Source organism: Nerophis ophidion, linkage group LG15, assembly GCF_033978795.1.
Source record: "Nerophis ophidion isolate RoL-2023_Sa linkage group LG15, RoL_Noph_v1.0, whole genome shotgun sequence".
NCBI lineage: Eukaryota > Metazoa > Chordata > Actinopteri > Syngnathiformes > Syngnathidae > Nerophis > Nerophis ophidion.
In genome coordinates, this window is record NC_084625.1 from 28,759,102 (window position 1) to 28,784,980 (window position 25,879).

Genomic DNA, 25,879 nt, shown 5'->3' on the forward strand with positions numbered 1-25,879 from the left:
GACTGTCCTCCGGTAACAAGAGTCACCGTGGTGCCAAGGACAGGCGTAGGGGGTGCCTGAGGGTGTCCAATCAAGCCAAAAGGCTGGTGAAAGCGACGTCCAGGTTGGAGAAACAAGTCTGGTGTTGTCGGAGGACAGACTGCATGGCCGACAAGTCAGTAGCCGAGGAAGCTCGGGAAAGGGGGGGGGTCGGACTTGGACCTTGGTGTACCGTCTGGTTACCTCTTGTCCGGCACGTACTGTTACGTACGACAAGGGGGGAGGAGACAGCACGACAGCAGGAGGTCTAGCTCAACGGGTTGTTGTAAGTGCGTGTTGGTTGTGGCAGCAAACAAGTCCACAGGGGCGAAGCAAAAGAGGTCTGTGACCCGAGCGAGGTCCATAGGGCAGGAGAGAGGCATCCAGAAGTCCAGGTTCGAGCGCGGGGGTCGAGGATTGAGGAAGGCAGTCAGAGTCCAGGGGGAGATCAGCAAGTGAGGCGCATGGCTCACTGCTGAGACATGGAGGTACTGTGGGAACAAGAGACGACAAGGACAGATAAGGACTAGGCACGAGGGAGACAAAGCCAACGAGAGAGAAAGACACAGGAGAGGAACCAGAGATGTGAAGCTTACTGAACCAGGGCTACGTTCCGGCGTGGAGTAGTCAGCGGAGTGATCTTTTATGCTGCTACCTCTTGTCAGGTCCAGGTGTGTAGATTGCAGATTGCCTCCGACTGCATAGCCACGGGGGCGTGTCCTGCGGTGCTCACCCCGGAGCCTCTAGGTGCTCTCGCCGAGGAGGGGGAACCAGAATGCTTGTGCGCCGTAACATTTATTTTATATTTGTCTCTAAAATGCGCCTAAATCAGCACTGATTTAGGTGAATCAGTGATGGTTTCAGACCATCACCTGAAACCCAGGAGTGCCTCTAAGTCCCATGGCTGCAACCCACACTTTCTCCTCAGCGGGTCTCTAAACCTCTCCAGGTCACTGCTATGTGAGTGACAGGAAGAAAATCTATTTTGCTTCGGGAGAGGTCGCAAAATCTGGTATTTTTACACAATTTTGTCAGTGTCAATTTGGGTCAGTATGACATGTCAAAGTGTTCTTTTTAAGTCCCAAGGGGGATTAAGAAATAAACAAGTACCATTTTATGTGCTAATTCAATAATTAACTAAATAAGCACTTGCTCACTTTTTACATGTCCTTAAGTTTCATCAAAATCCATAATTAGGGTCCGCCCTGTATGGCATGGAGTCCTTTGCCATGGCAAGGACCCTATTGTTTCTGTAGCGTTTTATTATTATTGTTTATTCCGCACCTACGCGCAGCAATTTGACCCCCTTAACATGCTTCAAAACTCACCAAAGTTAACACACACGTCGGTACGGTGTCCCTCCCCAACATATTAAGCAACCAAACCCCAAACATCAAAATTGCATGCTAGCGCCCCCTAGGAAAAAAAAAAACAGACTTCTTGTTTTTTAATTGATTGCTAACTAACAACAAACATTAGTAAAACTCAAGTTTTTAGGTTTATTTCTATTTCATTTGAACTTTTATTTACAAACTCCTCATTGTACTAACTTCGATTTACGAGCCAAAATAAAATAAATATACTTTGTTGTGCGAACCTTGTCTCTGTGTAACGTTCATCCATCCATTGTGTGCATAGCAGTGCACATTTGTGAAACGGGGCCATAACAACCTCAGATTTCCTGTCATATTTGGATTATTTAACTCAAGTGTTTGTTGTAGGTGATTAAAAACCAAAAGAGTGTTTCATGTTGTATGAAAGATCTTTGAATAGCATTTTGCAATACGTCCATCCATCCATTTTCTACTGCTTATTCCCTTTCGGGGTCGCGGGGGGCGCTGGCGCCTATCTCAGCTACAATCGGGCGGAAGGCAGGGTACACCCTGGACAAGTCGCCACCTCATCGCAGGGCCAACACAGATAGACAGTCAACATTCACACTCACATTCACACACTAGGGCCAATTTAGTGTTGCCAATCAACCTATCCCCAGGTGCATGTCTTTGGACGTGGGAGGAAGCCGGAATACCCGGAGGGAACCCACGCATTCATGGGGAGAACATGCAAACATATGTGATTACAGCAAAACACTCTTGCCGTATAACAGCAGTGTTCCTCTCGCTGAGAGGATCTTTGACGTACGTTTTTGGAAGACACCCTTAAAAAGATCCGTGCTCCAGTCATATATACGAACTTTGACCAACACTTTTGTAGTTGGTCCTTAAAAACAGCATATTGATCCTGTCACATTGACGCTCTTTGACTAACGTTTTTGAGAGAGAGCCTTAAAAACATCTTTGTTCCTGTCATACAGACTATTTTTTTTGTAGTGCATCCTTACAAACAGCTGTGTTCCTATTTATGTTTTTTTTTTTGCTTTTCTATCACATTATTTTAGTTTTGATAGCTCAATTTGCGTCCAAAGAAAGCCAGTGTTAAAAGATGTGTGGTTTGAAACTATGGATCGGCCGATTAGCGGCACCAATATTTGGCATTTTGATCTATATCGATATGGGTTTTCTGTTTTATCATGATCCTGCCTTCTCATTTGTTGTGATGTCTTCAGTTCATTCGTCCTCGGCGAGGGCCGGACCTTTAGGCACCCCTGCTACTAATTAGCCCGCTAGTATTTAGGCTCGTCACTGACAATTTGGCCTTGACGGTTATTGTCTCTTGAACTCCTCACGTTCATGCATCTGTTTCACCTCGCCAGTCCTAGTACATTGTCACTCCTTAGTCCTGAAATCCCTAAGCTCTTTGTGTTTGCTTCATAGCCTCCCTGAGGTAAAGGGGATTCTTTGTTGAACTTTTTGCTGTGCCCAGTGTGCCCTGGCCGTTTCCTCTGCCTGTTTTTTGTCTGTTACATGGTGTGCGCTTCTGCCCCATTGCCTTTTGTTATCCTTTTTTTTTTCCAACCAATTATTTTTTTTCCTTTTTTGTAATACTACCTTGTCTCCCGTCTCTGCATCCTGTGGTTAACACCTTGACCAAAACCTTCACAATGAGCCTTCTTTTAATCGGTATTGGACGATATTTACATTGTATTTTTGTACAACTATAACAGAAATGCATCAGCATATACATTATATACACATATGATACCAGTATTTGGTATTTTAAAAAAACTAAAAATAGTTATAAATAGAGAGGAAGTTAGTAGTAATTACCAGTACTCTTTTTAATCAATTAAATCTACAAACTGCTATTAAACTGATTCACTTGCAAGTTGTGATGTAGAAAAATCCAATATTTTTACACATTTTCAGCACATTTTCCATATTTCGAAATGCAAATATTGATGCTCCTTTTAGACACATGCACTAAGGTTTTTGTGAAACCCACTGAAGTTTATTGTTGCTAAATTAACCACAACATTAGAGCTGCATGAAACATTATTAGGAACTGCTTCTTTCAACATCTCTAAACTTAGGAACATGGTGTCACAGAATTATTTGGAACTCATCATTCATGGTTTTGTGTCCTCACGTTTAGATGACTAACAGTCTGTTTTCGTGTCTGAACAAGAAGGAGCTATTTTAACTGCAATTAGTGCAAAACTCTGCAATCTACCAATAAAAGTTTCAATCAATCAATCAATCAATCTGCAGACAGAATTCTGAAATGTACAAATAGGATATACACAGTCTCAATACCCCTATTCTATAATAACTTCATTGGCTGCCAGTGTCTTATAGGATAAAGTTCAAATTCTGGTTCTAGCTTTCAGAGCCTTGCATGGTCAGGTTTTTTCCTACCTCAGTGATCTGTTCCAGCCTTAAAACCCTGATCGGACTCTGAGGTTTGTGGATCAGAATCTGCTGAAAGTTCGACACAAACGTTTTCAGACTAGCGGTGACTGATCTTTCCAGGCTGTTGCTCCCATGCTTTGAAAATAACTTCCGCCCTTTTTGCGCTCTATTGACTCTGTTAACAAGCAAACTTAAGACTCATTTATTTGTTTAGGCTTTTAATTAACTACTCTTCATATAGTGTTTTTATTTGGTCTTTTGTATTACATCTGTTTTTATTCTTCGCGGCTTAATTCACGCGATAGTCAAGCAACTTGAGCGTAGCATTAAGTGAATGTGAGTGCAGAGTTTAGCAGAAAATACCATATTGCTGTTTTATTCTTTGGCGTTCCAGTCGTTCAAATTGAGAGATAAGAAAGAGCTTTCAAAGAGTCCTGAAAGAAGTGGCTCATATAGGGGAAAAAGTCAGGGAAAAAACAAAAGTGCATCGAAGGAAATGGCTCTTAAAAATATCACTTTCATCATATTGTGTAATAAAATCCATGCTTGTGTCTGCAGCGATAACTTTGTAAAATGTTTGTTTGAACATTTGATATGTTTGAGAAACTTTCTGTGTAGCAATCAAGTTTATTCTCAACTAAATTAGTAGTGTTTGATAGCGGAAGTAAAAATAAGAAAAGGACAAGCGATCACATTACTTTGTGTTCTTTTGTCTGAATATAACTACGAACACCTGCTTGTGCAAATAAATTAACATCATGTAAAGTCCTAGTAATAAATAGTGTTATCGTTGGTCCAATCCACCGTATTTTCGTTGTCCATGTCCACAGAAACTAAAATCTTAGTTGTTGTTGTGTAGAAAAGCGAAGTGCTTTCTTTGACATACATGACCACATTATAGCGTCTTTAATTATATTTGTGAGCATCAAGAAAACATCCTTAAAGGCCTACTGAAACCCACTACTACCGACCACGCAGTCTGATGGTTTATGTATCAATTATGAAATATTAACATTGCAACACATGCCAATATGGGCGGTTTAGTTCACTAAATTGCAATTTTATATTTCCCGCAAGGTATCCTGTTGAAAACGTTGCGGAATGATGACGCGTGCGTGTGACGTCACGGACTGTCAGGAAATATTATCCCAGCACCACTTACGGCTAAAAGTCGTCTCTTTTCATTGCATAATTACACAGTAATTTGGACATCTGTGTTGCTAAATCTTTTGCAATTTATTCAACTAGTAATGGAGTCTATAAAGAACAATGCTATTGGTGGAAAGCGGCGTATTGCAGCTGTCTTTAGCACCGAGACACAGCCGGTGTTTCTTTGTTTTTAACACAGAGCGGTCAAGCGAACATGTTTCTCTACGTCAACCAGCATGTTTTTGGATGGGATAATTGTGATATATATCTTACCGGAGACATCATTGGATTATTTGTCCTCCTGCAGTAGCTGTTTAAAAGGCAGCTGTGAGCTTGGCTCCTCTGCTTCTCTCTGAGACACTGCCTGTTCACCGCAGCTATCCGACCTTGAGGTATGTCCTTACAATCTCACTAAAACACTATTAAAACAATAAGCAGATAAGGGATCTTCAAGAATTATCCTAGTAAATGTGTCTAAATACATCTGAAACGCTAACACTGCCGCCGCCCGGAGCCGTCGCTTTTTATTTTATTTTATTTTTCTAGTTCTTCGCTATCAATATCATCATCCATTAATCTTTCATCCTCGCTCAAATTAATGGGGAAATTGTCGTTTTCTCGGTCCGAATAGCTCTTGCTGCTGGTGGCTCCCATTAAAAACAATGTGAGGACGTGAGGAGCCCTCACCCTCGTGACATCATTGTCTGCGACTTCCGGTACAGGCAAAGCTTTTTTATCAGCACCAAAAGTTGCGAACGTTATCGTGGGTGTTCTCTACTAAATCCTTTCAGCAAAAATATGGCAATATGATCAAGTATGACACATAGAATGGACCTGCTATCCCAGTTTGAATAAGAAAATCTCATTTCATTAGGCCTTTAACAGTATTGATTAACTGGAAGAATAAATCTCTCCTAGGCTCAACAGCATATATTATGTCTTGATATCGCAAGTGAACATTGCTGAACAACAGGAACATATACAGCTACACAATGAGACAAAAAACACAACGGCACTTGTTATGTTAATCAAATAGGTTACTTAGCAACGCACGAATAAGTCCAACTTTGTCTTTCACAGGTCAATGTGGACCCCTCAGATGTAAAGAGATCATGTGCCTGTACTGTGAGTGTCAAGTGAAGTGAGGTTTGAGTGAGCAGTAACCTCTTGTTGATGATAAATGGTTTAAATCATTAAACAATAAATTTTTCTTAAGCGTTTATGAATCCATTTCATTCCATTTTAAATGTTTTTTTTTCGTGGTCGATAACATATTTGCCTCTAAACCTTTCAAAATACGCCCAAATCTGCACGAATTCAGGTGAATAAACAGAAGCTTAATACGACTCCAGACCATCGCCTTAAACCCAAAAGTGCCCGAATGTGTCTCTCTGTCACGTGACTGCATACAACTTATCTATTTATATTGGCCTTTAATATTGAGTGTAATTCATTAGTATTTCAATTTAGTTACTTTTGTCTATGAAAGGTTCTTTATACATAAGTGTTACATACTTACTTGTTGCACTTTAAGAAATCGTTCAAACTGAAAGTGTTTACAAAGTATAAGGAAGAAAAATCGTGAAGAAAAACATCTTGAACCAGGAAAACATTTAATTTATCCAATAAAGAATAAATAAAGACATCTCTTCTGTTTTGTTTGATCAACTGTTTACTGCCGTGTTCCAGGCCAAGTGTGGAAACAATTGAGGCATGGAAATAAACATTTTCAAAATCTTTCTATGTAAATATCTAATTTCACAATGGTTTGTATCTACTGCATATAGTCCGAGGCGGCTAATATATGAATACATATTTCTTTCTTTTAAAATTTCGTGGGCGCGGCTCATAGTCAGGAAAATACAGTACAAACTTTTTTATTCACGAACGCTATTCAAGAACTAATTAAGTGAAGTGAAGTAAAATATATTTATATAGCGCTTTTCTCTAGCGACTCAAAGCACTTTTACACAGTGAAACCCAATATCTAAGTTACAATTAAATCAGTGCGGGTGGCACTGGGAGCAGGTGGGTAAAGTGTGTCTTGCCCAAGGACACAACGGCAGTGACTAGGATGGCAGAAGCGGGGATCGAACCTGGAACCCTCAAGTTGCATGCACGGCCACTCTACCAACCAAGCTATACCGCCCTAAATCAATTAAAGGGGAACATTATCACAATTTCAGAAGGGTTAAAACCAATAAAAATCAGTTCCCAGTGGCTTAGTTTATTTTTTGAAGTTGTTTGCAAAATTTTACCGATCACGCAATATCCCAAAAAAAGGCTTTAAAGTGCCTGATTTTCGCTGTATTTGACGTCATCCAGTGATATACATGCTATCCAGGCGGAAGATATAGCGACATTAGGTCGGATTCAAACTCGGATTTCAGCGGTTTAAGCGATTCAACGGATTACGCATGTATTGAAACGGATGGTTGGAGTATGGAGGCCGATAGCGAAAACGAAATTGAAGAAGAAATTTAAGCTATTGAGCGAATAGCTATTGACGCTATTCGGCCATGTCTTCCTTAGCATCGCCGGTAAAATGTGCAGACCAAACGTTCGGGACTTTCGCATCTTGTGACACTGGATCAACTTAAATCCGTCGATTGGTAAATGTTTGTTTGGCATTAAATGTGGGTGGAGGGAAAGGCTGGATGCAAATATATCTAGCTAGCCTAAATAGCATGTTAGCATCAATTAGCTGGCAGTCATGCCGCGACCAAATATGTCTGATTAGCACATAGGTCAAACACACCAACAAAACTCACCTTTGTGATTTTGTTGTCTTTATCGTTGGAAATGCATCTGCAGGATATTCACACATCTCTGTGCCATGTCTGCCTTAGCATCGCAGGTAAATAGCATGTTAGTTTCGATTAGCATGCCGTGCTAATCGATTTACATTCTACGTAAATCGACTTGAATCCGTCCCTGAGCGTATTGTTACACCCTCCGACAACACACCGACGAGACATAATGTCTCCAAGGAACGGAAAACAGTCGAAAAAAACGGAAAATAACAGAGCTGATTTGACTCGATGTGTATAATGTGTTTGACAAAATGGCCGATTGACTAGCTAGGTGACGCCACTACGTGACGTCATCGCTCCCAGAGTAAATAATTCGTAAATCGGTTAAAAAAATATATGGTCTTTTTTTTTTTGCAAAATCAAGGTATATATTGACGCATACATAGGTCTGGTGATAATGTTCCCCTTTAAGGTCGTAAATCGAGGTTCCGCTTGTATGTACTCACCTTTTCTCTTCAGTGGCATTAAGCAGCGCTTTGCTTTGGGTCTTCATCTGCTCTGCAAGGTTCTCATGGGACACTCTAGAAAAACAAAAAGTCCAAACTGCTTAAACAACTTTGTAAAGTTACCTCTAAAACAGTAACATTGCATTATATTGTCATACTTTTGCTCGGTGATCCATTGTTTGAGATTTGAGACCATTAACTGGCTCTCGTGGCGAATGTTGGCGTTGTCAGAACAGGACACCGTCAGCTTGGACTGCAATGTGTCCATCTGTAATCAAGTGGAAGTTTTGTGTTACTGTTTGAATAAAAAGAAAGAAAATAAGCTAAAAAAAAAAAAAAAGTGATGAGGGAAGCATACGCCTTGAGAAAATGGAGAATGGGTAATAGTGACAAACGATACAGTAGGCATCAGCAGACATGAAGGTATAAACAGCAGAATCAGGTATTAAGCGATGCTTCAGGAGTAAAGAAGGAGGACGGTTATGTGGTTAAACAGGTATGGGATGGCAAAACTGCTGACTTTCTCATTGCTCTTATCAGTCGGGACCTTTTAGGTGCCTAAACTCTGCTGTTATCACCATGGAAACACCTTGATACACACGTTTTAGCCACAAAGACATGCGCAAACACGGTGATGATGAACATGATGGAGGAGTATGCCAATAACTGAAAGCTTGGAAATGTGTGCCTGACATTACAGAGTGTGTATTTTTTAAGTAATAATGTAGCTGCTTGCCCTGTTAAACTTGATTCTTTTAATTGACAAAATATTTAACTTGCATGCATAATGTGACTGCAAATATGGACAACTACATGTAAGCTCAGTTGGAAGCATCAGTGTTCCCTCCGCAATGTTTTTTGCAGGTCTGAAGCATCTTTCATCCCTCCATTGAATACATACTGTATGTGCAGTAAACAAGCCCCGAATGTGTATATGAAATCGATGTCCTTTTAACCAGACTTTACTCACTTTACATTTTGATAGCCGCTAGAGGAAGCATTGAACAAACATAATTCCTGACAATTAAGTGTACTTTAAAAATGACGCACATTCTAACAAGTAAATTATAACAATACTATTATTATTTGAATTATATACCAGTACATACAGCAATGTTAATATTGCTTTAATGTTTGGTTACATGTCCCTTGGCAAGTTTTACTGCAATATGGCGATTTTGGGAGCCATCCACAAGCTTCTGGCAGGCTTCTAGTTGACATTTTGACCACTCTTCTTGACAAAATTGATTTTAGGTCGTCCTGAAGAATTTGGAGGTAATCCTCCTTTTTCATTGTCCAATTTACTCTCCGTTCCGTTGGCAGCAAAACAGGCCCAGAGCAGAATAGTACCACCACCCTGCTTGACAGTAAGCTTGGTGTTCCTGGGATTAAAGGGCTCACCTTTTCTCCACCAAACATATTGCTGGGTATTGTGGCCAAACAGCTCAATTTTTGTTTCATCTGACCACAGAACTTACCCCCAAAAGGTCTTATCTTTGTCCATTTGATATTAAATGAAACTAAAATTGAGACCAAGAGCATAACACCCCAAGCATGGTGGTGGTAGTATTATGCTCTGGGCCTGTTTTGCTGTCAATGGAACTGGTGATTTAAATGGGACAATGGAAAAGGAGGATTACCTCCAAAATTTCCAGGATAACCTAAAATCATCAGCCTGGAGGTTGGGTCTTGGGAACAGTTGGGTGTTCCAACAGGACAATGACCCCAAACACACTTCAAAAGTGGTAAAGGAATGGCTAAATTAGGCCAGATTGATGGTTTTAGAATGGCCTTCCCAAAGTTCTGACTTAATCCTGAAGGAATCAATAAAGTACTATCTATCTATATATATATCTATCTATCTATCTATCTATCTATCTATCTATCCATCTATCTATCTATCTATCTATCTATCTATCTATCTATCTATCTATCTATCTATCTATCTATCTATCTATCCATCCATCCATCTATCTATCTATCTATCTATCCATCCATCCATCCATCTATCCATCTATCTAAACGTGTGGACAATGCTGAAGAAACTAGTCCATGTCAGAAACCAACAAATGTAGCTGAACTTCATCAATTTTTTCAAGAGTAGGGGTCATCAATTCAACCAGAAGCTTGCTAGATGTGCCTTATTGCAGTGAAACTTGCCAATGGACATGTAAGCAAATATTAACATTGCTGTATGTATACTTTTGACCCAGCAGATTTGCTCACATTTTCAGTAGAGCCATAATAAATTCATAAAAGAACCAAACTTCATGAATGTTTTTTGTGACCAACAAGTATGTGTTCCAAATCCAATCACTCTATCACAAAAAAATAAAAGTTGTAAAAATTATTGGATTATGAACATAAAAAATATGTTCTTTACAAGTGTATGTAAACTTATGATCGTGACAGTGTATATATATCTATATATATCTATATCTATATATATATATATATATATATATATATATATATATATATATATATCTATATCTATATATATATATATATATATATATATATATATATATATATATATATATATATATATATATATATATATATATATAATTATGGTAAACATTTCAAACTATGTAAGTTTGCTAATATACTGTACAAATATCATTATTTAATTGTAATGAATAATAATAAATAGTAATGATGTTGAAGTTGAATATCATTTTATTACACATTTTATGTGGCATTCTGTATTGTGTATACTGACATATGCTGTACTAAAAAGCTGGGGTGTCCTGATACAGCTTTTTTTACCTCTCGTACGATATCAAGCATTGATTGTTAGCAGTATTGATTTTAGAGGATATTAGCAGGAACCATACACACTTTTTTTTATTTTGTAGTGTGGAAACAGAACGATGGCATGTATGAAAACACTAACGTACTTATTATTAATCGTCTGGGACGGATTTATGCTGTCTAGGTTGAAGTGGAGTGGCAATAGTGTTTTGGCAACACCCAGTGTCCATGATCATTCATTAAGTTAAGCTGACGAGACAGAGAGTTGAATGATGTGGACACGTTTGTAACTGGATGTGTTCTAATACACGTCTTCCTTGCAGATATTGTGGTAAGGACTTTTATTACGTGTGTCTATCTCAGTGGTTCTCAGTTATTTTCTATCACGCCCCCTCATCGGAAAAAAAATCATTTAGTCCCCGCTGTGACTATAAATAGTATCATTAGTCTATAAAATTTTTAAAAATACACCTCTGCACAGCATTGTATCCTTAAAGGCCTACTGAAACCCACTACTACCGACCACGCAGTCTGATAGTTTATATATCAATGATGAAATATTAACATTGCAACACATGCCAATACGGCCTTTTTAGTTTACTAAATTGGAATTTTAAATTTCCCGCAAGTTTCTTGTTGAAAACGTTGCGGAATGATGACGGGTACGCGTGACGTCATTAACTGTCAGAAAATATTAGCGCTGCACCACTCGCGGCTAAAAGTTGTCTGCTTTAATCGCATAATTACACAGTATTTTGGACATCTGTGTTGCTGAATGTTTTGTAATTTGTTCATTTAATAATGGAGACTATAAAAATACAATGTTGTTGGTGGAAAGCGGTGTATTGCAGCTGTCTTTAGCAACGAGACACAGCCGATGTTTCTTTGTTTGTTGTGAAGCGGAGCGGTCAAGCGAATGTTTTCTTTACGTCAACCAGCATGTTTTTGGATGGGGAAATTGTGATACACATCTTACCGGAGAAATCATTGGATTAATCGTTGTCCTGCAGCAGCAGCAGCTGTGAGCTTGGCTCCTCGGTTTCTCTCTGAGACACTTCGTATTCACCGCAGCCATCCGACCTCGAAGTATGTCTTTACAATCTTTAAAATCTCACTAAAACACTATTAAAACAATAAGCAGATAAGGGATCTTCCAGAATAATCCTAGTAAATGTGTCTAATTACATCTGAAATGCTCACACTGCCGTCGCTTTTTTTTTTTTTTCCTATTCCTTCACTATCAATATCCTAATTCACGAATCTTTCATCTTCGCTCAAATTAATGGGGAAATTGTCGCTTTCTCGGTCCGAATTGCTCTTACTGCTGGTGGCTCCCATTAAAAACAATGGAAATATGTGTGGAGCCCTGCAACTCGTGACGTCACGTGCACATACTTCCGGTAAAGGCAGGGCTTTTCTATTAGCGACCAAAAGTTGCGAACTTTATCGTCGATGTTCTCTACTAAATCCTTTCAGCAAAAATAGGGAAATATCGCAAAATGATCAAGTGTGACACAATTCCCTTTTAAATAAGAAAATCTCATTTCAGTAGGCCTTACATAACATTTGAACAAATAAATAACTTACAACAAAGATCAACTGTATTTACATTGTTGTTTAGTCTGTAACAGAAAATATTTGAACTGAATCTGATTTAAATAAAAATTAAAAATAAATCAATCTTTATTCAAACAAAACTTTTTTGACCAATTTCAACTCTTGGACACTGAAAAAAAACTGAAAGACTCCAAATAATAGCTAATTCCAATAAATCAGCAAATTTAACTCACAATGTACCAAAAAATTTAACAACAAACCACAAATTATAAAAAAACAATATGTGCTGATTTCTGTTACGTCTGAGACGCATGGCTGGGATTGTCGTGTTCCCCTCCAACACAGGAAACAAGCAGGAGTAGCGTGGAGGTAAGATGAAGTATTTTAATAAATTAAGGTAAGATCAAAAATACAAACTGGAGCAAGTGTGAAGCTAAACAAAACCCAAATGACACCATGGATGAAAAACCGAGGAAAACTAGACTTTATAAAAACAACTACAGCAAGGAGGAAAACCGGGAGTACATACATGTTGCCTATAGTAAACATTGACCCAGCAACTACTGCTGGATGACAGGAAACTCTAAAGGGAAGTGATTAACCAAAACACCTGGTGGGAACACTAATTGCAAAACTAAGACAGGTGAGGAGAATCAGTACCCATGGAAACCAACAGTAAACAGGGAAAGAGGGTGCAACCAGGAAACAGACTAACACAAAAAAACTACCAATCATGCCATGACCCGGGTAACGGATCATGACAATTTCTTTCTTATTTGTTAAAGATACCTTAACTATACATAAAAATAAAGAAGTCAACATACAATGAGCATGTTTTGCAGTGCAAAGTTTTTCGAAACATGATACTGCATTATACTGATAAAGCACGTTCCCTGGCGCCTGCACTACTATTTGAAAGGCTGAGATAGGCGCCAGCGCCCCCCGCGACCCCGAAAGGGAATAAGCGGTAGAAAATGGATGGATGGATGGATGGATAGTCTAGCTTGTGTGCTAACAGGCCCTTTTCCACCGCAGAAACTTTTTCAGGACCTTTCCCACTTATTTGTGAATAAAGTTCTTCCTGGGTTTCCACCAAATCTACACGGGTAGATTTAGTTCTCCAGGAACCTTTTGGAGTTCCTCCTAGCTCGGTGGGACTTTTCCAAGCAACCAGAAACCTTTTCGGAGGAGGCAGGCTGAGCCGTCAAACGTTAATTGGTTGAACAATCAACTTTTTTTTCAAACACACAACCGCCATTAGAATACACGCAGAGATTTGTTATTATTTATTTCTTGTTTTATTTCTATAACAACAAACTTGACAACGGAGATGTCAGGACTTTGACTTGGATTAGTTTTGCTTCCTCAATGCAGAGAGAATTTGGAACGAGCAAGGCGAGAATGCGAGTACATGATGAATTTATCAATACACTAAATACAAAAATAAGCAAACAAAGGGCGCTCACCAGAGGTACTAATGCTAGACTACAAATACAAACATGAAACAAAAACAATTGCTCGATGGCATGAATAATGAACTATAAACAAAACTAGCCAAATGGCTTAAATAACAAAAACTTACTTGACGTGGACAAAACCGAATAGCATGCCATGAAGGTTGGAGCAGCAAGCAGTAAGCAGTATGCAAGCAATAGCATAGATAGGTGTGTAGCAATAGCAAAGATTCCAGACCGAGAAACAGAAAGCAAGTGACTTAAATAGTGGCCATGGTGATGAGAAACAGGTGTGGGGCTGAGGGCAGGGGCGTGACTTGGAGACGGGAAACAAGAGTCCAAAAACAAAACATAACATTATCAAACATAAAACTGATTTACAGACGTGACAGGAGAGAAAGAAGAAAGAAAGGAACTCTCGAAATGCAGGAACTTTTGTGGGGCATCTTTGTGCTGAAGAACGCTATTTGTGGAACTAACTTGGAGTGTTTTTAGGTCAGTCATTGTGTTTGAACTTTATGTACTTTAATGTTGTTTATTATTTTTACAAACATAATTTCAATACACAAAGCTACAAAAAGTGGACAGACTTTTTTAAACGTGTTTACGGAGGAGTTTGAAGCCGGACTTAAAGCTTTAACCTTAACTTGTAACTACTCAGACTTTGTTGGATAAAGGTGGAACAAAAGGAGGCAGCACAGGACTTGAATGAAGGTGAATGACATCAAATATTAACAATTTACTTTATTACATGTTGTAAAAGTAGTCAGTGGCACTCCATTTTTGTAGTTATTAGCCTCAGCCCGACTGAACAGAATGCTAATGCTAACAAGGTAACGCTAAAGCCAATGTGTTCGTGTTGTCGGCTTGGGATAAACCCTGACATGTATTACTTATACATTGCTATTTATAGCTGAAATAGACTAAAAACCTCTCGTGAATTCATCATTTGCAGAGGGGACAACTTTCTGACTGTTGGACATTGCGAATAAAAGCCTGACTTTTTATGTACAATTCTTTGCACTTTATTTGTTAAACTATAATGTGTTGTATATGATTGCTTTATATTGCATTGACTTACTTTTTCATGAAAGAGCTGGTATTTAATAATGTCTGTTTATTTACATGGTGTCAGTGTAGAAATATAGTAGACCATTCCGCCATACGTCAAAAACCTGATTTGAATAAACCACTCTGAACTGTGAAATGCGGCGGAAACACAAACCACACACTTCGACAGGAACCTATAGATCCAGGAACCAGAGTTTCCGAGAAAATGGCCTATTGTGTGAATAGCTGTTGTGTAACTGCTTGTAGCCCATGTTTACCTTTTTCAAATGACTGCGCTAAAATACAAAGTAAGACCAACTGTGTGCTTATTGGAGGACATTTAGATTAATTAAACGCAATGCAGGACTGCTTGTATCGCAGCACTGATATCAGAGATTTTACATGCGAGCCGATTAGTGTTGTCCCGATACCAATATGTTAGTACCGGTACCAGTACCAATATTAATTTGATACATTTCGATACTTATATAAATAAAGGGGACCAAAAAAAATTGCATTATTGGCTTTATTTTAACAAAAAATCTTAGGGTACATTAAACATATGTTTCTTATTGCAAGTTTGTCCTTGAATAAAATAAAAACAAGACAACTTGTCTTTTAGTAGTAATTAAGCAAACAAAGGCTCCTAATTTAGCTGCTGACATATGCAGTAACATATTGTGTCATTTATTATTCTATTATTTTGTCAACATTTTTAAGGACAAGTGGTAGAAAATGAATTATTACCATACTTGTTCATTTACTGTTAATACCTGCTTGCTTTCTCTTTTAACATGTTCTATCTAAAGATCTGTTAAAATGAAATAGTCACTTATTCTTCTGTTGTTTGATAATTTACTTTAGTTTTGGATGATACCACAAATTTGGGTATCAATCCGGTACCAAGTCGTTACAGGATCATACATTGGTCATATTCAAAGTCCTCATGTGTCCAGGGACATATTTCCTGAGTTTATAAAACATAATATACATTTTAAAAAATGAAAAAAGAGTTTGTGATGCTTAAAAATATTGATCCAATCATAATACTATGGACTAGATACGCTATTGTACTTGGTATCATTACAGTGGATGTCGGGTGTCGATCCATCGATGGCATGAGGGGCGTCATTAGCGGTGACGCCGGTGAGCTACGGTGTGTAGTGAAACATGTTTAGCTATTCCTCGTCCAGCAGGGATGATACTTGTAAGAAACCTTCTTTATTTGTCGCCATGGAGGCGATGGTTAGTGACTTTAGACGTGAGCTAGCTAGCCATGTCTCAAAGCACTTCTTCTTGAGGGCGTTTCTGTTAGGACTTTGCATGGCTGCAGTTGTGTGACCTCAAGTATGCAAGAATCCAGGAAAGCAGAAAGCAGGTAAGATGATTTTAATTTCATCAAAGTAACAGATATAAACAGAAAGCAGTCTTGCATGGAGATGTTCCTAACATAGTTTTAACTTCGAGCACTGAGGAGTGCTCGAGTGAAACATAAATAGACCTATGTTGATTGACAGCAGCTGAAGACCGCTGCCAATCATCGGCGAGTGAGAGAAAAACAGTGCTCAGCGGAGTAAACAGGAAGTACAACAAAATAAGAGCACCGAACAGGAAATAAAGTACAAAACACGAAAAACTAACAGAAATGAAGTGACACATTGTCACAGTTTCAGTGTTATAACTTCACCTTTATCTTTACTTTTTAAGCCAAAATGCATCCGTTCTCCCTTTTCTGTTCAAACACTGTGTCTGCTTGTAAGTACTCTGTGATTGTGCACTTCCGAAAATGCTCGTAAACCAGCAATGTCACGACATGACGACGAGGGTGGGGGACCGGTACTTTTCAGAGGCGGTATAGTCATACTTGCCAACCTTGAGACCTCCGATTTCGGGAGGTGGGGGGAGGGCGTCGTCGGGGGTGGGTTGGGGGCGTGGTTGAAAGGGGAGGAGTATATTTACAGCTTTTGTGTGCGCAGTTGTGCACTGCACTTTCTAAAGTAGATGTTATTGTCACATATGCATGATTGATTGATTGATTGAAACTTTTATAAGTAGATTGCACAGTACAGTACATATTCCGTACAATTGACCACTAAATGGTAACACCGCAATTAGTTTTTTAACTTGTTTAAGTCGGGGTCCACGTTAAACAATTCATGGAACAAATATTTACTATCAGCAAATTACAGTCATCACACAAATTAATCACCATAGTATATACATTGAATTATTTACAATCCGGGGGGTGGAATGAGGAGCTTTGGTTGATATCAGTAGTTCAGTCATCAACAATTGCATCAACAGAGAAATGGACATTGAAACAGTGTAGGTGTGACTTGGTAGGATATCTACAGCCAGCAGAGAACACAGTGAGTTCACCTAGCATAAGAACAAGTATATATAATAGAAATACATTCGATTATTTACATTAGGTTATTTACAATCCGGGGAGATGAGATGTGAATGGAGGAGGATTAGTAAAGGGTTGAGGTTGAAGTTGCCTGGAGGTGTTGTGGTGCATGTACAGTAGATAGCCTTATTGTCCTGTTAAAGAGTGTCACATGCTGTTTACGGCAAACGAACTGCCTTCCGGTAAAGTGGTAGGCATAAACGTGACTGCTGTTGTTGTGTGTTGTTACTGCGCTGCGAGTACTTAATGAAACTGCCTAACAATAAACCCACATAAGAAACCAAGAACTCACCCTCGATCATTCTACAGTTATAACGTTGTTGTGCAGACACGCTCTCATGGAGCTGGAGGGGGCGTGGCCTCCAGCTCCGCCTGAATTTCGAGAGATTTTCGGGAAACCATTTGTCCCGGGAGATTTTCGGGAGATTTTCGGGAGAGGCGCTGAATTTCGGTAGTCTCCCGGAAAATCCGGGAGGGTTGGCAAGTATGGGTATAGTACCGAATATGATTCATTAGAATCGCAGTACTATACTAATACCGGTACACCGTACAACCCTAGAGCTCATATAATCAGATGCTTGTTTTATTTTGGTTCGTATATCAGTATCGAATCAGGACACCCTCACTGTGAGGACTAAAGAAACATAGCATGTCCGCTAACATCGCTTTGATCAATGCGGGACACACAAGTGACACAAGCTACAAAAGCTAATCATGATTTATACGACAAACGTACACTCATCAAAACCGCAAAATATGCCCGTCCACACAGATACGTGTGCGCACACACACCAACACTCACACATACATAACACGGTAACGTGCTGTAATGACAGTAATTACTGTGGTCTCACATTAACATCTCCCTCCTGACTGTCTGACTCGCTCGGCCGGTGAAGGGATGTAAATCTCAGCGCCAGTTTGATGTTGTGATTAGGACTAAATTACACACCATCACTCTGTTTTCACCATTGTCAAGGGAGTTAGTGAGAGGATGTGCCTGTGTGTGTGTGTGTGTGTGTGTGTGTGTGTGTGTGTGTGTGTGTGTGTGTGTGTGTGTGTGTGTGTGTGCGTGTGTGTGTAAGGAGGAGGGAGGGAGTAGTAAAAAAAAAAGGGGTGAAAAGGAGGTGCGATTGCAGGCGGGGGTAGGTGGAAAAGACGCAAATCTGCTTAACATTTAGATTGGTTTTGTTGCACAAATATTTTAGCAGATGATAGAGGCTAAACGGGGCACCGAAATGCATTTGGGACACTCTTACAAGCAAGTCTGGAGATGCCACTAACCCTTTCTTTTATTTTATTTTTTTTTTCTCCATGCATGAAAATAAGAGTTGACTGCTGGAAGATTTGGCTGATAAATTATTTATCATTTTGATACTTTACTCTGACTTGTCCATAGTGCAAGAGTTTTATTGAAAATCAAATACCATTCTTTTTTTATTGTTATTTAGAGTGAAGCCTCTGAAGGAGAACACCTCAAATTTAGAATTGAACAAAATATTGTTTGAATAAAAAAAGCCCAGACTTTAATGACTTCTAGCAAGTGTTTTTTTATTTTATTTAATTTTTTAGTTATGTGTTTTTGGATATTAATTATCTTTATTTTTAGTACCTGGACTTTACGTGGACTTAAACAAGTTGAAAAACGTACTCGGGTGTTACTATTTAGTGGTCAATTGTACGGAATATAACTTTTTTTTTTTTTTGAGACAAAGATTATTAGCGCCACAATATATGTCAGACCTTTTAAAAATGTACACCCCCACAAGGTCTCTGAGGTCAGCTGATCACTTTCTTCTTGTCGTGCCAAAAACCTGTTTAAAATCAAGAGGGGATCGTGTATTTTCTGCTGCGGCTCAAAAACTTTGGAAAAATATCTGTTTTGCTATTTGGACGTCTCCCTTTTTAATGACTTTTAAATCACGTCTTAAAACATATTTTTACTCTTTGGCTTTTAAACCAGCATGGGAGTTGTATGATTGTAGTCTATTTTATTTTTTCTGATGTATTTCTTTTATTTACTCTTTTATGGTTAAATGTTTTATATTACTGGCTCTTCTAGTATGTACAGTAGATCTTAACTTCTGTGCAGCACTTTTTTGAAACTTCTATTGTTTTTTTGAAATGTGCTATATAAATTCAAATACAGTGGCTTGGATTGGATTATTTATGTATTTACTATTTTTTTACTTAATATGGTAAACTATGTAGTTATTTATTTGTTGACTGCTATATTACAGAGAACATGGAAATAGGATAAAATTGTTATGGTATGAAAAGGGGTAGGATTAAGATAGAACAGCTTCTTCCGACTCCTTTTCGATGTGCTGTAATTTAACAATTGGACACGTGGGGAAATACATTATTATGAATGAACATTTGAAATAAACTGAGGCTGAACAGAACTGAACAATTGCTACACATTGATCACATAATAGTCCACATATGTGGTGACAACTTTGTCCCCGATCCAAAATTGATAGCAGATACTAGTGTGCAAAAAAAAAAGCATCTGTAAATAAAAATATATACATATATCCATCCAGCCATTTTCTACCGCTTATTGCCCCTATGGAAATAAGCGGGGGGCGCTGGTGCCTATCTCAGCTACAATTGGGTGGAAGGCCTTTACACCCTGGACAAGTCGCCACCGCATCGCAGGGCAAACACAGATAGACAGACAACATTCACACTCACACACACATATATATACTGTGTGTGTATATATATATAAATATATATATATATATATATATATATATATATATATATATGTATATACATATAGATGGTGGGGGAGGATGCCGGACAGACCTGGGAGGCCCAAACGCATTGTGAGGGTCTGCTGGGAACGTCTGGCAGAGTCTCCTGTCAGACAAAGTTTCAATTCCCACCTCCGGAAGAACTTTGAACATATCACGAGGGAGGTGCTGGACATTGAGTCCGAGTGGACCATGTTCCGCACCTCTATTGTCGAGGCGGCAGATCGGAGCTGTGGCCGCAAGGTAGTTGGTGCCTGTCGGGGCGGCAATCCTAAAACCCCTTGGTGGACACCAGCGGTGAGGGATGCCGTCAAGCTGAAGAAGGAGTCCTATCGGGTCCTTTTGGCTCATAGGACTTCGGAGGCAGTGGACAGGTACCGACAGGGCAAGCGGTGTGCAGCTTCAGCGGTCGCGGAGGCAAAAACTCGGACATGGGAGGAGTTCGGGGAAGCCATGGAAAACGACTTCCGGACGGCTTCGAAGCGATTCTGGACCACCATACGCCGCCTCAGGAAGGGGAAGCAGTGCACTATCAACACCGTGTATGGTGCGGATGGTGTTCTGCTGACCTCAACTGCGGATGTTGTGGATAGGTGGAAGGAATACTTCGAAGACCTCCTCAATCCCACCAACACGTCTTCCTATGAGGAAGCAGTGCCTGGGGAATCTGTGGTGGACTCTCCTATTTCTGGGGCTGAGGTCGCTGAGGTAGTTAAAAAGCTCCTCGGTGGCAAGGCCCCAGGGGTGGACGAGATCCGCCCGGAGTTCCTTAAGGCTCTGGATGCTGTGGGGCTGTCTTGGTTGACAAGACTTTGCAGCATCGCGTGGACATCGGGGGCGGTACCTCTGGATTGGCAGACCGGGGTGGTGGTTCCTCTCTTTAAGAAGGGGGACCGGAGGGTGTGTTCCAACTATCGTGGGATCACACTCCTCAGCCTTCCCGGTAAGGTTTATTCAGGTGTACTGGAGAGGAGGCTACGTCGGATAGTCGAACCTCGGATTCAGGAGGAAAAGTGTGGTTTTCGTCCTGGTTGTGGAACTGTGGACCAGCTCTATACTCTCGGCAGGGTTCCTGAGGGTGCATGGGAGTTTGCCCAACCAGTCTACATGTGCTTTGTGGACTTGGAAAAGGCATTCGACCGTGTCCCTCGGGAAGTCCTGTGGGGAGTGCTCAGAGAGTATGGGGTATCGGACTGTCTTATTGTGGCGGTCCGCTCCCTGTACGATCAGTGCCAGAGCTTGGTCCGCATTGCCGGCAGTAAGTCGAACACATTTCCAGTGAGTGTTGGACTCGGCCAAGGCTGTCCTTTTTCACCGATTCTGTTCATAACTTTTATGGACAGAATTTCTAGGCGCAGTCAAGGCGTTGAGGGGTTCCGGTTTGGTAACCGCAGGATTAGGTCTCTGCTTTTTGCAGATGATGTGGTCCTGATGGCTTCATCTGACCGGGATCTTCAGCTCTCGCTGGATCGGTTCGCAGCCGAGTGTGAAGCGATCGGAATGAGAATCAGCACCTCCAAGTCCGAGTCCATGGTTCTCGCCCGGAAAAAGGTGGAATGCCATCTCCGGGTTGGGGAGGAGACCCTGCCCCAAGTGGAGGAGTTGAAATACCTAGGAGTCTTGTTCACAAGTGAGGGAAGAGTGGATCGTGAGATCGACAGGCGGATCGGTGCGGCGTCTTCAGTAATGCGGACGTTGTACCGATCCGTTGTGGTGAAGAAGGAGCTGAGCCGGAAGGCAAAGCTCTCAATTTACCGGTCGATCTACGTTCCCATCCTCACCTATGGTCATGAGCTTTGGGTCATGACCGAAAGGATAAGATCACGGGTACAAGCGGCCGAAATGAGTTTCCTCCGCCGTGTGGCGGGTCTCTCCCTTAGAGATAGGGTGAGAAGCTCTGCCATCCGGGAGGAACTCAAAGTAAAGCCGCTGCTCCTTCACATCGAGAGGAGCCAGATGAGGTGGTCCGGGCATCTGGTCAGGATGCCACCCGAACGCCTCCCTAGGGATGTGTTTAGGGCACGTCCAACCGGTAGGAGGCCACGGGGAAGACCCAGGACACGTTGGAAAGACCATGTCTCCCGGCTGGCCTGGGAACGCCTCGGGATCCCCCGGGAAGAGCTAGACGAAGTGGCTGGGGAGAGGGAAGTCTGGGTTTCCCTGCTTAGGCTGTTGCCCCCGCGACCCGACCTCGGATAAGCGGAAGATGATGGATGGATGGATATACATATATAGATATATATATATATATATATATATATATATATATATATATATATATATATATACATATATATATATATATATATACATATATATATGTATATATATATATATATATATATATATATATATATATATATATATATATATATATATATATATATATATATATACATATATATATATATATATATATATATATATATATATATATATATATATATACATACATATATATATACATATATACCGTATTTCCTTGAATTGCCGCAGGGCTTATAGTATGCGCCTGCCTTGAATTACTGCCGGGTCAAACTCACTTCCCAAAATAATTAGCGCATGCTTAGTATTACCGCCTGGTCAAACTCGTGACGTCACGAGTGACACTTCCCCTGTCATCATTTTCAAAATGGAGGAGGCTGATTTCAATACCTTTAATTTGATATCGCATAATGGGAAGCAGATTAAGAGCTATTCAGTAGGATTTAAAGTCCAAGCTTACATCACACTCAATTTTTTACTGCATGCCTTTGGTAAGTGCCAGAGTGAGAAGAGGTTTTAAAATAATTAGCGCATGCTTACTTTTACCGAATGCCTTTGGTAAGCGCAGGAGTGAGAAGAGGTTTTAAAATTAATTAGCCCCCTGGCGGCAATTCAAGGAAATACGGTGTATATATATAAATATATATCCATCCATTTTCTACCGCTTATTCAGTTTTGGGGTCGCAGGGGGCGCTGGCGCCTATCTCAGCTACAATCGGGCGGAAGGCGGGGTACACCCTGGACAAGTCGCCACCTCATCGCAGGGAAAACACAGACAACATTCACACTCACATTCACACACACTAGGGCCAATTTAGTGTTGCCAATCAACCTATCCCCATATGCATGTCTTTGGAAGTGGGAGGAAGCCGGAGTACCCGGAGGGAACCCACGCATTCACGGGGAGAACATGCAAACTCCACACCGAAAGATCCTGAGCCTGGATTTGAACCCAGGACTGCAGGACCTCCGTATTGTGAGGCAGACGCACTAACCACTCTGCCACCGTGAAGCCCTATATATATATATATATATATATATATATATATATATATATATATATATATACATATATATATATATATATATATGTATATATATATATATATATATATATATATATATATATATATATATATATATATATATATATATATATATATATATATCGGCTTACAGCAAAAATCTCCGATATAAACAGTATTGCGGTGTGTTTACCTGTGCAAACCTTGAATGCTAGTTACATCTAAATGTCCTCCTATAACAATAAAAGGTTGGTTTGTTCTTGTATTTTAGTGAAGTCCTTTACTAAATATAAACATGGTAGGCTATGGGCTTCTACACACTTTCAGCTACATAACAGCTAGGCACACAATTGCACACAAGCTAGATATACACTATATAACCAAAAGTATTTGGCCACCTGCCTTGACTCACATATGAACTTGAAGTGCCATCCCATTCTTAACCCATAGGGTTCAATATGATGCCGGTCCACCTTTTGCAGCTACTACAGCTTCAATTCTTCTGGGAAGGCTGTCCACAAGGTTGCGGAGTGTGTTTATAGGAATTTTCGACCATTCTTCCAAAAGTGCATTGGTTAGGTCACACACTGATGTTAGAGGAGAAGGTCTGGCTCTCACTCTCCATTCTAATTCATCCCAAAAGTGTTCTATCGGGTTAAGGTCAGGACTCTGTGCAGGCCAGTCAAGTTCATCCACACCAGACTCTGTCATCCATGTCTTTATGGACCTTGCTCTGTGCACTGGTGGACAGTTATGTTGGAAGAGGAAGGGGCCCGCTCTAAACTGTTCCACAAGGTTGGGAGCATGGAATTGTCCAAAATGTTTTTGTGTCCTAGAGCATTCAGAGTTTCTTTCACTGGAACTAATGGGCCAGGCCCAATTCCTGAAAAACAACACGCCAATTCCTCCTTCACCAAATTTAACTAAGCCGATTTATATATGGCTTAGATGCAGCTGCTTGACCATGGAAACCCATTCCATGAAGCACTGTGTACAGTACGTGGGCTAATTGGAAGGTCACATGAAGTTTGGAGCTCTGTAGCAACTGACTGTGCAGATAGTCTCTTTGCACTATTTGCTCCAGCATCCGCTGACCCCCCTCTGTTAGTTTACGTGCTCTACCACTTCGTGACTGATTTGCTGTTGTTCCCAAACTCTTCCATTTTCTTATAATAAAGCCAACAGTTGACTTTGTAATATTTAGGGGCAGGGAAATTTCAAGACTGGATTTGTTGCACAGGTGGCATCCTATGGCAGTTCCACACTGGAAATCAGTGAGCTCCTGAGAACGGCCCATTCTTTCACAAATGTTTGTAGAAACAGTCTCCATGCCTAAGTGCTGGATTTTATACACCTGTGGTGATTAGGACACCTGATTCTGATCATTTGGATGGGTGGCCAAATACTTTTGGCAATATAGTTGTATGTAATAGGTGTCCTTAAATTGAACAATATTGCAGTCTGAAACGGCACATTAGCCAAATCAAATAATTACAGTTGCATATTATCTACATATGTAATGTGTCCGAGGCAAAAGCGTATCAACAAGTATCCAGTAACAAACATATCCGCATTACTTAATGTACTGTGTCATTAGCTTAAATAATGAATTGAGGCCATAAGGTGTCCCCTAAAACAATGAATCAACTTAAAGCTGTCTTTAAGTCCATTCCAAAAGGTTAATAATAAATAAATCACTGTTGTTCGTAGTTTCAGTAATTTAACTTAATCAAGCCTTTTATAACATTCTACACTATAAAATAATATAAGTGTTAATGATTTGTGCTGATATTGTATTGGATCAATATCAGCTAATATTGTATTGGAAGTGAAAAAGTTGTATCATACTGCCCTATTGATGGCCCACAAATACATTGTCCTATCCCTTATCCCATTTTCAGCAACTTATGATGTTCCCTGTGCATACAAGCTGATCATTTTGAACAAATACCTTTGTCACGTCTTTTGTCCAGGAGTTTGTATATAACATTGTCTGGTACAGTTTCCACATTCTATCAGTGAGGCTACTCTACTGACCTGCATTTCTGCCCAAAAAAACATGTTTTGTATTCAAAGTATTGAGTAGTATACATGCAAAACAGCCCGTGGTGAAAAAACGACGACTGCTCTGGTGACCTGGTGGAAAAAAATGGCACCTATTTATTCCAGCCATGATTACTTGCTCCCTCTTCTCTTCAATTGGTGAATAATTTTATTTTATTAAGATTAATGAAGTTTTATTACACGTTGTTTTATGCCAGGGATCTACAGTCGAGCCTTGCATTGTATTTACCATATTTTTTGGACCATAAGACGCTTAAAATCCTTTAATTTTCTCAAAAAACGACAGTGGTGCCTAATAATACAGTGTGCTTAATGTAACGAATAATTCTGCTTGTGTTTACAGACCTCGAAGCCATTTTG

General features: G+C 40.0%; 1 protein-coding gene across 1 annotated transcript in view; it reads right to left on the reverse strand.

Moving 5' to 3' along the window:
- Positions 1 to 25,879, reverse strand: part of LOC133569917 (plectin-like) — a 200,321-nt gene that overhangs the window by 57,746 nt on the left and 116,696 nt on the right. Inside the window, exons 11-12 of the mRNA XM_061922506.1 lie at positions 8,334 to 8,443; positions 8,176 to 8,250 (exon numbers count right to left, since the gene is read on the reverse strand). Coding sequence (XP_061778490.1) covers positions 8,176 to 8,250; positions 8,334 to 8,443 — 185 coding nt within the window. The remainder of the gene's footprint in view (positions 1 to 8,175; positions 8,251 to 8,333; positions 8,444 to 25,879) is intronic.